Genomic DNA, 14,302 nt, shown 5'->3' with positions numbered 1-14,302 from the left:
TCCCTCATAAATCCGTGATTAACTGTGTAAGCAATATTTAAGTAAAATGTGAAACAAACTTAACCAATAATGAACTTTAAAACGATAAAAGATTTCAAATGACAATTAAGCATGCACTTAGCGGCCCGTGTGTAGTTCTTCATTCAGTGCAGATGGGATTAAAAAAAGTAGTTACATAATATTATACAACTTCAAATATAATACATTGTCCAACAATTTGCAGGCACAAAATTCATGACGGTTGATTTTAATTGGTTTTCAAATTTTATGACTTAGCAAGGTTGCAGATTATTTTTTTTTTTCGCATTGTTATTTACCACACACATGCTATTTTCCTTATTTTGAAGTCGTCATCTACACACATTCACTAGGCCTCTAGCATGCCACCTTAATTTCCTTATTTTGAAGTCTTCATCACATCGGTCTTAAGTCACAAGATAAATAGTATTCTTGCTCAGATATTATGGACTAACCCTGTAAATTTCCTATCATCGTAATTGTCCTCTGTATGTTAAAGATCTGAATATTTGGGTTGGTTTTAGCATTGTCCCGAGTGCTATTTATTCTTATTGAGTGCCTTCCCAGAATTATCTTGTGTGCCAGTGTGTATTGATTTAACCACGACAGTCCTCATGTGTGTCTGCACAGTGAGTAGCACACTGGAGGACGAGTAAGATCTCAAACCAGCGGGCAAACATCTCCAACATTAAAGGTCCTCATCAAACACTTTAATGAGGGCCCGAGTTTCCCACATTTATGACCTCCCTGCAATTTTAAACTGAAGCCAAACAACCAAGTGCTCTTCCTACACCATTAAAGGCTGCTTAATGTCTCCATTGGTCAATGTCACTTGCACGTAAGCAGCATATAATTTATCATTTGCGATAAGTGGGAAGACTAAACAACCTTCCCGGTGGTTGGGAGGAAAAGGTCAACAGAAAGAGGTATTAATTTTTAAAAGGGACTCTTAACAAAGAAAGAAGTAAACATTTTAATGTCTATTTGGGGTGTTTTACTGGGCTCGCTTAACACAAGCGCACCCATGATTACCGGAACATCTGTAGAGGAGTGGTTAAAACAATGGTATGTGACCGAAAGACTTTCATGTCTGGTTCCCTTGATGCACATAAACTCTAACGGCACAGGTGCCCTTGAGCAAACCACCTAAGTTCCTTAATTTGCTCACTACGTATTCAGCTTTAATGCACGTAAAATGAGGACCCCAAACCAGCTGTGATGTTGTGAAGGCCTTCTAAAATGAATGAATGAATGAATGAATGAATGAAAATTTGAAAACCATGAAAACTGTGCACCATAGATTGGAAGATATTATTCATAGTTGAAGAGAGAAATTGTGCTACATTCTCTTTCAATAGACACAAAACTGTCAAGCTTTAGCGGAGCTAGATTATACACACATTTCGTCTTGGTTTACGAAGCTTGGGAAACGACATATTTAATGCAGGACTAAATGTTGCCTAGTAAAAACAGATAGTGTTGGAACTCCATTGATTTGTTAAACAAGTTTATGACTCATTTGTGGTATTCAGTTTAGGCTAAATGCTCACAAACTCTCACAAATGATTTTTTTTTTTTAAATATGTCCCAATTTAAGGGGTTCAAATAGCTATGCTGAATTTAGCTGTTACATTGTAACACCAGTCCATTTCAATAGTCTGATGTCATTGTGTCATGTACCACAGTAATCCACTGCTCCTGACAACAACACAAACAAGACACCACAAAAAATTGCTCTCTACTAATTGACAAAACATCCACATGAATTGGAAGAGAGGAAGATGGAACCTGTCGGACCTTGGCTCCCACCTTGTTCCTTAAGGCGTATGATCTCAGTGTCTGAGCCAAAGCTGTTCCACGCAGTGCAGTTGTAAATGGTTTGGAAGTCAGCTGGCACGATATTACTCATGGTCAGGGTAGAAATGACTCCTTCCTCCGTGGTCACCGTCTCCACGGTGTAGCGACCGGATGTTCCGGACTCCAACACCGTCTCTTTCCAGGACCAGGCCTGCGAATGGGGAATGCGTAAGGTAAAGTGGATATCTGTATAGTTCAAAATGTGTGTTCTAAGTGCATAAGGACATATGGAAGAGTAATGACTGAACATAATGACACGTGGAAGGAATTGAAGCAACAACAAAAAGGCTGTAGGCCAACTCAGCTTTCTATTTAATAAAATGCTTTTCAGTCGCAAGGATGTTGCTCTGTGGAAATGAATGTCATTTGGTACAGTAGGTCCAGCACGCTGACCAAGAATACAAACACTACGGTCTGATAAATTGCTATGTCATTTGCTTTGTCAAAGATGTTTGCTCACCAGACATTCCAGTTGTCATGTTGGTGATTGCTGTGCCCCCTGAGAAGCGCTAGGAGGTGCCATGTCTTGACCTATATGTTTCTATTGTTGATTAGGTGATTGGGGAAAACAGTGATGACAAGGAGTCTCTGGGTCATTTAAAGAATAGCGAACATAATCGCTAACCAACATCATCGTTAAAACCAGTTTGGTTCAGTTGGCTTTGATTTAATTTATTTACTGGAATGAAGTCTTCTCTTGAGTAATTCCTTCATAACAATGGTCTTCATATATTTTCCATCATGTTAAAATCCCTGTTTTTGCCTTAGGACTCATTTAATGCCTTGCCTGTTAATTTAAAAATGTGACTCGCTTCGCTTTGACAAAATAAGGCCAGTGTTTTATTAGTCTTTGTAGGTGAGTTTTGTCATTATGAAATATTTTTTTGTGATAAGGAAATCCATATGATCCAAATAATTTTTTTGAGTATTTTAATATCTAACATACCCCAAATTACCTGATTTTCCTTTGCCTGAAATATGCACACAAACACATGCACATTCGCAGACACACATGGAGGTATGCCCGCCACATTAATTATTAGAGCTTTGAGAGCAGCCTGTTTATATTAGATCCATAAATCTTGATGGGATCCTGGCTAACAAAGCATGCATGTAAATCAAACGTGACACAGCAGTTTCAACCTTTTCATATGTGACAAATGGTTATCATAAAACTATAATCGTATTTAACATTTTCTCTTTAACAAACGGTTATGCAGCAGCGTTAGATAAGACACAAGGCGTCTTTCAAAAAGAAATGTACTCACAATGCGATCTGGAGGTGGAGTACTTCGAATAAAACATTTGATTTGTCCTTTCTCTCCGTGCAAGGCTTGTTGTGTCTGAGTGCTGGAGATGGTGGGTGGACCTGTGTATATTCACACAAACCCACAAAAAGGATAAAAATAAAACATTCATATATGATAAACCATCTTGGTCTAATTATTTACAGTAACACAAGTTTTAGTGTAAAAAAAGAGTAGAATACAGCAGATTGTGGGCTGAAATGAAAAACTTTGGCCTCATTTAATGTTGGAATTCATTTTCTATTCATTCTTTTTATGCAGTGTCTTCATGGTGTAACCCAGGTAAACTTTTCATGTTTTCCGACCAAGTTCTCATGGACTGTGATTGATGAAGTCTTTCGTAATTCAGGACTCCATGGGAAAGATGTATTGCAATGTCTCCTCCCATTGTATTGTCTATCCAAGGACATGCAAGGACTGAATGAAGGGCATAAGACCTCATTCTGGATCAATTTCTTCATTTTTTGATTTATGGCTTGTTTGATTTCTTCACCAAGAAAAAGCGTACTGGGCTACAATGGTGCAGAACCTCGTGGTGTAATCGGGATGTCACAGAGTCAGGGAGAAATACTGTGTTGCATATCCCCGGAGAGATAAACACACTGCTGTGTTTTACCATGTCTTTTACCGACAAACAAAAATGTAAACCTGTCTGCTATTTCCTTGAATGTCATGTTATTTAAATCATTAATTGAAGATGTCAAATTTTAGAGATCTTGCCTGGGCTGAACAGCCCAGCTGGACAGCCTGACATTTGCTATGTGGGATGTTCACACCAGGTGACCACACTCATTGAGATGTCACACTTGACTCAATTCCTCCCGCCTCGTTTGTTTTCCACTGATTAACTATGTTTTACGTAGTCGCATTGTGACAACAGTTGAATCTGTGCTCGGTCTGGCGGCAGCATAATTCCGTTCCTGAGAGGATGGAAGGATGACTCAACAACTATTTTGGTAAATCTCGCCTGCCCGCTTCGTTTTACATTTCAAAAGAACCTCAAGTGACACCATCTCCCTCTCCATGCTGGAGAAAGCAGAGCAGATTTTCCAATAGAAAACAAGGCAAGGACATCATCAAACATTTAGCGAGTCTCTAGTGATGTCTCAGGTTAAAGACGTGTGTTTTGAGGGATGGTGCATGAGGCTTCTTGTTGATTAGTGAGAACAACTCGCATCACTTGCCAACCACCTCCAAACTCTCCGCCAGCTCTACACTGATACATAATTGCGGTTTATTACCTGTCTCTTATTAAAATGTATTAAAATTTTAATGAGTTGTTACCAGATGGAACCTTGGTATGCGACTAGAAGACTGCAAAATTAACATTGCCATTGACTTTAGAAATCCGTAGAACGGAGCTTGTCTTTTTTCCCACTGATTTGCCTCTAAGGACGTGGAGCCTGTAAACATAGAGCAAGATTGATTGCTAGCAGGCTGCAAATGGCTTAGGGTCTGAGTAAAATAAAGGATCTATTCTATGGATTGGTCTTGCAAATGAGGGGCATAATTAACGTTATCTCCCTGACTCAGTTCAAAAGTGCGTCGACATGTTGAAAAAACAAAACTAAAAACACTTTGTTATCATGGCAGTGGGCGGCACTACACCACATCAATGTTCGCAGTAGAGAAGGTCATCAAAGTTTGGGCTGCAATTGGTCATGAACACAGGAGTGTACATTGCAATCTGATTACATAACCTCCGTGTGGGTGTCAAAAGGCCAGCACTTATATTTCACATAGAAAACAAGCTCTTTCTTAGAAGCAAAAAAAATTGTTTTTGAGTTCTGTTTTGTTCTTGTGAAATAAGAGGGAACAAAGCAGGCACAGAAGAGCAAAACTGTCTTGTACATGGTCATGGTGGCCACGGAGGAGGAATGGGAGAATCTTTTGTAACAGGATGCTGTCAGCATAGAGCTGAAATAGTAACAATGAGCTCTAATAAGTGATGAATCACAATAAACATTCAGTTCAATTTTTGCAAATTTAGTATTCATTCAATCACAAACTGCTTTGCATTTTCACAGTAGGCTGATTGTATATAATGCATGTAACCATGGTGTTCACTGACATTTCAGCTCTTCAAGCAGATTATGAGCATTTTATATAATTGTGTGGTTCTTGAAATAGTGCTTAATGTTTATTCATGCCATATGATCTCACTTTTTCAATTGAACCTGGAGTAGGGTGACGTACATCCATCTATTATTTTTCTATACCGCTGGGTGCTGACATACATCCATTATTTTTCTATACGATATGATTTTTCTATACTGATTTCTATAATGATTGCTGATCAATCATTCATTTTCACATTCACCCATATGGATAATCCTCAAGTCACCTAATTTGTCTGTATTTGCAACGAGGGAGGAAGCCTGAGTGCTGAGAAAATGTGAACAAGAAAACATGGTAACACCACACAACATCCTGAACCAAGACTTGAACCTAGAAAATCTCAACTATGATCATTTGTGTGCCTGACATACATTCAACACAGATTTTTAAGCATAAAAACAGAAATGATCGACCACTATGCTTACATTGGCCTGACCAAACAATATAACTAAACTCAAAATTAAGTGAGCATAGGTGGAACATGTCCCAGAAACTCTCAATAGGAAGTATATAGCTGTGGCACATTGGGTAAAGTTTTATTTCATTTGTTGAGCTTCTGGGGATAACTACTGGAAATTAATATTAATAGAAAACTGTATTGCATACAAAGACAGTTATATAATAAAAATAGCTATAGAGAATATTTTTGCTAGACTTGTGTGCAGGAAAAATCAATTATAATTCCATAAAACCAAGTGGTGTTTTTTATTTTTTATTTTCCTGCTCTCCTTTTTCCAACTACTGTTGAGTTTATGAACCAATTGTATTATTTGACTCTTCTAGGTGGCAGTCATCATTTAACATCAAGCTGAACACACACCAACTTGCCATTTTTAAACCCCTTTTGTTTCAACCAGAAAATGCCATCTAGAGAAGCAAATTTGAAGTTTGAAAGTTTCAGCTCTATTTTGAAAAATGACTGTGATCTAATGGAATAAATACTCAACAATTGGTTTATGAAGCATTTTGAAGCTTCACTTTCCAATCACTATTATAGTTGCACTTCACACATAATCTTGTCGGAGCAGCAGTGCATACTGCTCATGCCACATGCAGTGAGTATATCACTCTTCTTGGTCAAATATAAAATACACCTTAAATGCACTTTTCACCCTCATTAACTTGCTATTTTCTTTCATGTGTGGGATTAAATAAGTTTAAAGAAAGCTGAAAAACTCATTAAAAGTCTGTCAAGCAAGAAAAATGGCAAGAAATGAAAGATTTATATTGGCCTGATGCTCTGTAGCGTGGGATTCTGAAGACCTCCTGTTGACTTGCTGTGATTACATGATCTCCCCTTAGGTTGTTCTTTCAATCATTTTGAACTCTTAGTATTTACACAAATACACTTGGAGTTGAGAGGAAAAAGTATCCCATTAACACCTATTGATATAATATGAATGGATACCCTGGCGTCTATGTAAAGAAGATCTTTTCAATCTTCTGTAAGATGGCTGTAAATGAGCTGCGCAGACTCTACAGATACTATAACATTCTCTGAAATTATTGAGCGGAGTTTTTGTCTGCTCTTGACCCCCCCACCCCCGCAACACACATAAACATTTTATACACAGCTCAGTGGCCTAGTAGTAGAGTGTCCGCCCTGAGAATGGAAGGTTGTGGGCTCAAACCCCAGCCGGGTTATACCAAAGACTATAAAAATGGGACCCATTCCCTACTTGCTTGGCACTTAGAATTGAGGGTCAAAATTTGGGGGTTAGATCACCAAATGATTCCCGAGCGCGGTACCGCTGCTGCTCACTGCTCCCTTCTCCCCCAGAGGATAGATCAAAATCACATGGGGATGGGTTAAATGCAGAGGACAAATTTCACCACACCATGATGTGTGTGTGATGATGGTCATTGAGACTTTGACTTTAAGATGTCACTTGTCTGTTTAAATTAATAAAGGTTTCAGACATGTATGATAATTAATTTTCGCTTTTGTGGACAACTACGGAATTTAGATAATGTATACAGCTGAGAAGCTCTCTCTAAGTATTTTGACAATTTTAAGATAGAAAAGTTAAACAATAAATTAATTATCAAAACATTGGTTAATGATTTGATCATTGATTGGTTGATAAACATGGATGGATGTGTCCAGCCTTCTACCGTGTAACCTCATTTGAGGTGCTGACGAACAAATTCACTGTGAGTGTATGAGAAGAGTAAGCAATATGTATTCATTAGTGACTTCAACACAAACTGCCTCCCCAGCTCACTGTTTGATTCTAATTAAATTAAAGTCTTCCCCAGGGAAAATCAGCAATCCTTGTGTCAATGCATTGTGCCACAGAGGGAGTCGGCAACACAGCGCTCCACAGAGGAGTGAGACAGACGGAATGACACATGCAATTTAAATGAAGTCGTTAAAGGGCTTGGAGGATCACTGCGGGGAAAACAAACAATAAAGAAATTTGAACGTTCAGCTGAGACTTGAGCATTACACCATTGACTCTGGTTGTCGCAGTGGTATCATAGTCTGTATTATGTCAACGGAACTTTGTGAAATTGGAATAGATTTTTGCACATTGATATAAAGAGAAGAACTCTTTTTTTCCCTTTCCTTTTTCTGTTCGCTCCGTGACAGAGCTGCCATTTTTTTTATGTTAACTGTGTTTGCTTATTTCATAATTCCTCTTGAGATGTGATATGTAGTAATTTTTGAATAATGACTGCACTTCACCTTGAATACATATCTCAATGTGGATAAAAATGTTTATTTTTTACCATGCTTTGGCAAAAGTCTTAAGTGCCTTTCTAGTTATTGAAGATGATTGGGTTATAGGCTGCTTAGAGGAGCTTGCCCTTATCCACAGCGGCAACACTGTCACATGTAAACACAAGCACGATGTTTACGCTTTTACATGTTAGACAATCAAATTGCCTTCCAGTGCGAACTAAAAATGACTTGAAATGCCTCGTGTGGTTTGGGAAATGAATGTCAATTATTCAGAAGGGCCAAAATTAATGTGAGAGGTTTTTGAATGTCAAATACCAATTCAGGTAAGACGGGGGTAAACACAGCAGATCTTAGGAATAATACTAAAAAAGGCATTCAAATGTCACTCGAGCACACTTTGTAAAGACAACATAAAAAATAATCTGCTGCTTGTGTTCTTCCCGAGGACATTTGGAGTTGCACTCCATTGTAATCCTAATTAAAACTATCCATCTGCTTTCTCCTTCTCATCATGTATTCTGTTTACTTATTCAGGCTATACAGCGGAAGGGCGCTGGTAGATTTCATTAAGTCAAAACAATGGAATTAGTCATGACTTTGTCTGACGCCTCATCTTGCCTTCACTTCCAACCATATTGATGGCGGTTCAATGAACGTCCTGGTTTTCATCTGGTGCTACAGGGGGGGATTCTGTTAGCCCATTCCTTCTGATATGCAAAGCTAACATCTGAGTTTTGAAAAGGAAAATCCCCACACATTCCATTTTCTTCTTGATGTATTTTCATCCCCAAATCAGCACACAGTTGCTTACAGGCAAACACTTTTGTTGGCTTTCAAAATGTATGATATATTGTCAGCATTAAATACACGTTATTTTGGAAGACTGAAAAAACAACCATGTCATTTTAGCAGCATAATTTCCGAGCAGATTTACCATTATCCTAGGTCGTTTTTGCGTGGACTACCTGACAAATAAGGAACATGCCACAGTGCACTGTTCCCAGAATACCAAGCAGCATTAATGAAGTCATTTGTTTGATGGTTGCCAGGTCTCCCACCAAGGCCAATAATTATTAGTCTGTCAGTGCCTCAGCAAAAGCCGTGTCCATGTGTCTCTTGCGGATTGTCTTGGAAATTGTCTCCATTTATATGCCCTGAGCATTTATCCCCACCAGGCTACAGTAAACCGAAAGATGAGATGCTCTCACAATCTGTCAAACTTTCAATATTTCTATACAATCTCTATTATCAAAGCACAAGGCGATTCAACAATTAGTTTTAGAATGAACCTTGAGATTGACATGCATGTTTTTTTTTCTTGTAAATTACATGTGTCCAAATACTGTATTCATCTTACCGTTTACAGTGAGAGCAACTTCCTTCTCCCCTGCGCCAACTCTTGGGACAACAGCACGACAAACATATTTCCCAGCATCCTCCTGCCGTACTGATTTCAGTGTTAGAAGGTTTTCATTGCTAAGGACCTGTGAATAATATGAGACAAAAATATAAATAAAAAGCGACGTCAATGCACAATACGCTTCCAAATATGAAATAGTAATAAAGGAAAATTACAAAGGGGGGGGGAGCATTGCACCATGTGGACTATTGGATACTATAAAGGGCACCTCTTCTCAATTATTAAAATCCAATTTAGGTTCTAAGCTCAGTGAAATAAAGGGGTTCTTGCTGGCCTTCCATGATGAGAAAGAGAGGTGGAATGAGTTGGAATGTGGGGCTCAAACCTATAAATAACATGTTATTGGAGGTCACCAAAGAGTTTGGACTAATGACCTCCAAGTTTCTTTACAAAACAATGATGATGTCAAAGGCGACAAAACATATTTACTCCCTATATTTCCTACCCAAAGGGGCCTCGTATACCCCTGAGGTTGCTAACCCTGCATGTTTTTTTCTTTAGCTTTTATTGAAAAGGAGGACGAGCCTCAGAGGGGATATACTGTGATATGGAAAATGAACTCTAATACAAAATATGTATTTTGCTATCTTCCTGTTGCCAAAAAATGTGTGTTATTGAGTTATTTCTTTTTTTAATTTCCGTAGTAACTGACATGATTATCATTTTCAATAAACACCATAACTCCACAATCTGAAATATTACAAACACGAAGCCAAAAGGTAAGCTGCATTCAGATTTGGGGTGAATAAATATAGGCAATACGTATAAATAGTAAATGATTCTGATTCATAGTAAAAAATAGTATGTGATTTCCTCAAAATGTTCACAATATTGTATTATAAGTGGGTGCTTACTTTTTCCCCTACAGTCTGGGCTCAAGTTAAGAAATCATATTGAATATTTTTACTTCTAATATTGCTTATGTGGTGAAAAAAGTACATTTTGAAATGAAACTGAGGCATTTGCAAGCATTCTAGATCAGATTGTGATTACCACTCCAGAACCCCTCTTCATCCACACTATGGTAAGCGAGGGATTTCCTGTCCAGGCACAATTGAATACAGCATCAGATCCGAGGTCCACCTGCAAGGACTGAGGCTCTGCTGCCATGCGAGGGCCGACTGTTGAGAAAAATACCACAGACATTATGATCAGGCAAGTAAGAAAAAAATCCGAAAGGCACGTTTTCAAGGTAACACTCACAGTAGACATCGACATTACGGCTAACGTTGGTGCTGCCAAGTTGGTTTGTAACTGCACAGGAAACTGGCTCTGTGTAGAAGGAGTGGTCCACAATCACCTCATACGTGTCGCCGGAGACCTCCTTTATTATACTTCCTCCTTTGGCCCACCTAGTAAAAGGATTTGAAAGGATGGTGAGGAATGGTAAATGGAGTCAAGAAAAGTGGGGAAAAAAGCATTCCAACTGTTTTTATTCACCCCTCTTCAGGTGGATATTTCTCTTTCTTTGTGTGAATAGGAGAATGTTTTACTATGCTGGCCATGCTACAACAAGGTCCCTGGCAGCTAGGAGCCATTGACCATTTTCTATACAAGCCAGGAAGAAAAAAAACCTCATAGTGAAGAATTTACAGTGCCACCCCCTAAGAAGATTTACAACTCTTATTACTGTATGTGTAGGAAAAAGGAATATGTTCCGCAAAGTTGCAGTTGCACCTGAAATGTTGCTCCAGTTTTGACTACCTTCTTACTGTAAGTCAGTCTGACATTTTTAGCCCAATGTGTCAGGCATTTATCTGATTTTTCATAACAATGTGATCAGTACAGTTCAGAAAATTTCCAATACAACCCAGGACTCTGTCGCATGTTTGGATATGTATCCGATGTGACTGTCGTAGGATGACCTATATATCATCAAAAAACAAAACAAAACAAAACAAAACACAATGGCTTAACATTACAGACAGGCATAAAAAGCGATGGCATTTGTTTTGTAATATATGTAAATGACAAGGTCAGACTTAAAAAAATGTAAAAATCTGAACAGGCTGTCTAGCCCTACAGTGTGACTGTAGCCATGGAAGCATCTTACACATTAATGCAGTAGTTAAAGAGCCAAAAACCAACCCCATATTTCGCAAAGTCACCTGTGTGGAATGTTCATCGGAAGAGCTTCACTCTAATTTCAATTACAAAGATACTAGTTTGATAGATGCAATCAATAACAATGGCACCAGTCTCGTGTATCTGTAGCACGGCATGTATTTCTGCCAATATTGAGAGGCAGAAGCATCCCAGCAGAGGGAACTCTTTTGTTCTCCATAACTAAAGTGGGGCCAGGCTTGATTGAAATGCTATCATATCAATGAGAAAAAAAAAAGATGACCTCATTCAATCACTAACTGAATTTCAGCAGGATATTAATTGAGCATCAAAGGATTTTCTTTTTGGGGCAGTGTATCTAATCAGTCATGTTCTGGTTTATCAGTCACACTGGTCGGTTTTGTCCAATCTTGCCAATAATATATCAGCCACTGCGTGTACTGTACAGTATAAGGGAGTACATGGGATACGTTTTGGGATATCAATGTTTTGCAAGTATAGATATGGTGTTTCTCCAAGGTTTAATAGAAATGTGTCTGCAAAGAAATGTGTCAATGGAAGAGAGACACTGAATGATTGGGAAAAAAAAAGTCAGTGATAATCACTAGAGATGATTTAATTTGCATTCCTAAATGAGTATCATCTCAAACTGTTTTAATGACAACGATGATAAAGATGATGCCAATGATATGATTACATTCGGGACAATAGTGACAGTGCTAAGGATGATCTTGGAGATGATGGAGTAATTGGTGATGACAGCAGTGTTATCAATCTTGGTGCAAATTACTCTGAGCAGGAAGTTGGAAATCATTGTGGAAACAGTAATTCAGTGAGTCCTATTTGGTATGGGCTGTGGAACTTTCAACTGTCTTGAAATCTATTGTACGCATGGTGTTTCTTAACTTGGTGAAATTCACAATATGTGCAGCAGCTTCAGTATTTTTCTCAATGCTTTGACGGCTCTAAGGGGAAAGTGTTAATAGATAATGACATTCTTTTTAGGATTACAGATAGGACCTCAAAGTAAAGTGTGCTATGTGGGGAAAAAGTAGGACACATATTAAATATTATTTCATCAGTGGTCAGGTTTAGTTCACTCTAGAATGAAATTGTAATTTTAGAAGGGCATCTATGTGATTTCCAAAGTAATATTATGCAAAAACATTTGCATATACATCTAAATTAAGTAGCACATCATTATGGGTTAGTATTACCAAATTATACTGTAGTCCACCAAAACAAAAATGAAACATTTGTCAATGGCCAAAAAACCAAAAACATGCTGCTTTATTTGCAAAAAGTGAAGGTTTTGACATCATTATGGTCAGTCAAAATCAATTTAAAAGAACAACGCATCAGGATTTGAAACATCTAAATAATCCAAAGAGGGACATGCAAATAATGAGCTTTGTTGACGCTCTGGTGAATAGTTCTATGCAGCAGACATGGGACCTAATTTTCTTTGTTTGCCACTCTCTGCAATCTCTAGTGGCTTCTTGTTTATTTCTGGAGAAAAATCTGGATTCTTCATCAAAGGTTGAAAATTGGATTGCATCCCTGCTGGCTCTACTTACTATACGATTACAATAAACACATTCCCAATATGCCTTTCTCCAGTCATGTGTCTTTTGGATGGTCAAATCGCATGGTCTCAGCTTTCATTACTTGAATATAGCCACATCAACCACTAATTTGCAATAGTCAAGTAGCTAATGATCGAGCCTAGCTATACCCAAAGGGCTCCATGTTCCCTTAATTTCTTTCTTTTGGTTTTCATTCTTTCATTCTCTTTCTTGATTTATTTATTTGTTTATTGCCTTAGCAAATGCAGTTGACTAATGTCGTGCATCCAAAGAGTTCATGACATTAGTTGTTTCTTAAATCCTAATGCTTCGAGTTAGATTAATGGGTGATCCCAAGTGGTGTTAGTCATCAGAAACCTCTATGACATTTGCCCACTGTGGGAAATATCTCGGACCCTTGTTTGAAGTCGCTGGTAAATGGAGGGTTGCAAAGTGATGCAGTGCACACTGGGAATGGATGGCTCTCCCAGGGATGGCAAAGAGGTCGTTCATCTAAGAGCTATCCTGTCCTTGTGCATTATCTGATCTGGGTTAGACAGAGTGTTTTAGCACTGAATAATAGCCCCATACTGCTTGATCTGCTTCCTGCCCTCCTCGAGTGATATTGCTCTACAGAGGGTGAATTTGTTGGGGGTTCTCACGAGTCAAAGGCTTTCAGGCATGCATTATGGACCCCCAAAATCCCCACTCTACCATCGACCTCCAAATGCCAATAGTGCATAGAATGGTGAAGTGCTTATATTAACTGCAGATACATCTTAAGCGGGAGACTTTTGAAAGAGGAGTTTTAGCAGTGACTGAGAGTGTGTCTCTAACCTTGAAGTATCAAAAGTCATTAGACTGTCTGGATATTATTGAATGCTCTTGCATCAGTCACAAAAAGCCAGACACCGCAGCAAGATCGAAGGAGAAAGAGGTGGCTACGTCAACTAAAAGAAACCACGCTAAGTGCAGGTTGTTGATAATTGAAACAATAAACATAGTGAAGAATAAGAAAGGGTCAAAGAAGTCCAAGAATATGAATTGACAAAAAGTCAAAATGTACAAAACAGAAGCTGAACTTTGAATGTGCGATGTGGTGACTCATGGTGACATTTTCTTTGTAAACGAGTGACTTGCCTTGGTTTGACCCGATGGTGGCGCAGCTACAGGAAGATGCTGCATAATATGACCATTAAAACCAACAGGATTCACCTGCCTAAGATTATTAAATGTAATCAGTCCATTTCAAAATTTGCATTGCAAG

The 14,302-nt window shown here is 38.4% G+C and overlaps 1 protein-coding gene across 2 annotated transcripts in view; it reads right to left on the bottom strand.

The window, feature by feature from the left end:
• Positions 1 to 14,302, bottom strand: part of kirrel3b (kirre like nephrin family adhesion molecule 3b) — a 167,295-nt gene that overhangs the window by 10,552 nt on the left and 142,441 nt on the right. For both annotated transcript variants that reach the window (XM_085916572.1, XM_085916570.1), the window contains 5 exons: positions 10,610 to 10,758; positions 10,400 to 10,527; positions 9,344 to 9,470; positions 3,144 to 3,244; positions 1,816 to 2,026 (listed from right to left, as the gene is read on the bottom strand). In XM_085916572.1, coding sequence (XP_085772698.1) covers positions 1,816 to 2,026; positions 3,144 to 3,244; positions 9,344 to 9,470; positions 10,400 to 10,527; positions 10,610 to 10,758 — 716 coding nt within the window. The remainder of the gene's footprint in view (positions 1 to 1,815; positions 2,027 to 3,143; positions 3,245 to 9,343; positions 9,471 to 10,399; positions 10,528 to 10,609; positions 10,759 to 14,302) is intronic.

Source organism: Syngnathus leptorhynchus, chromosome 7, assembly GCF_054491065.1.
Source record: "Syngnathus leptorhynchus isolate UIUO chromosome 7, UIUO_Slep, whole genome shotgun sequence".
Taxonomy (NCBI): domain Eukaryota; kingdom Metazoa; phylum Chordata; class Actinopteri; order Syngnathiformes; family Syngnathidae; genus Syngnathus; species Syngnathus leptorhynchus.
This window is presented reverse-complemented; position numbering and strand designations above follow the sequence as displayed.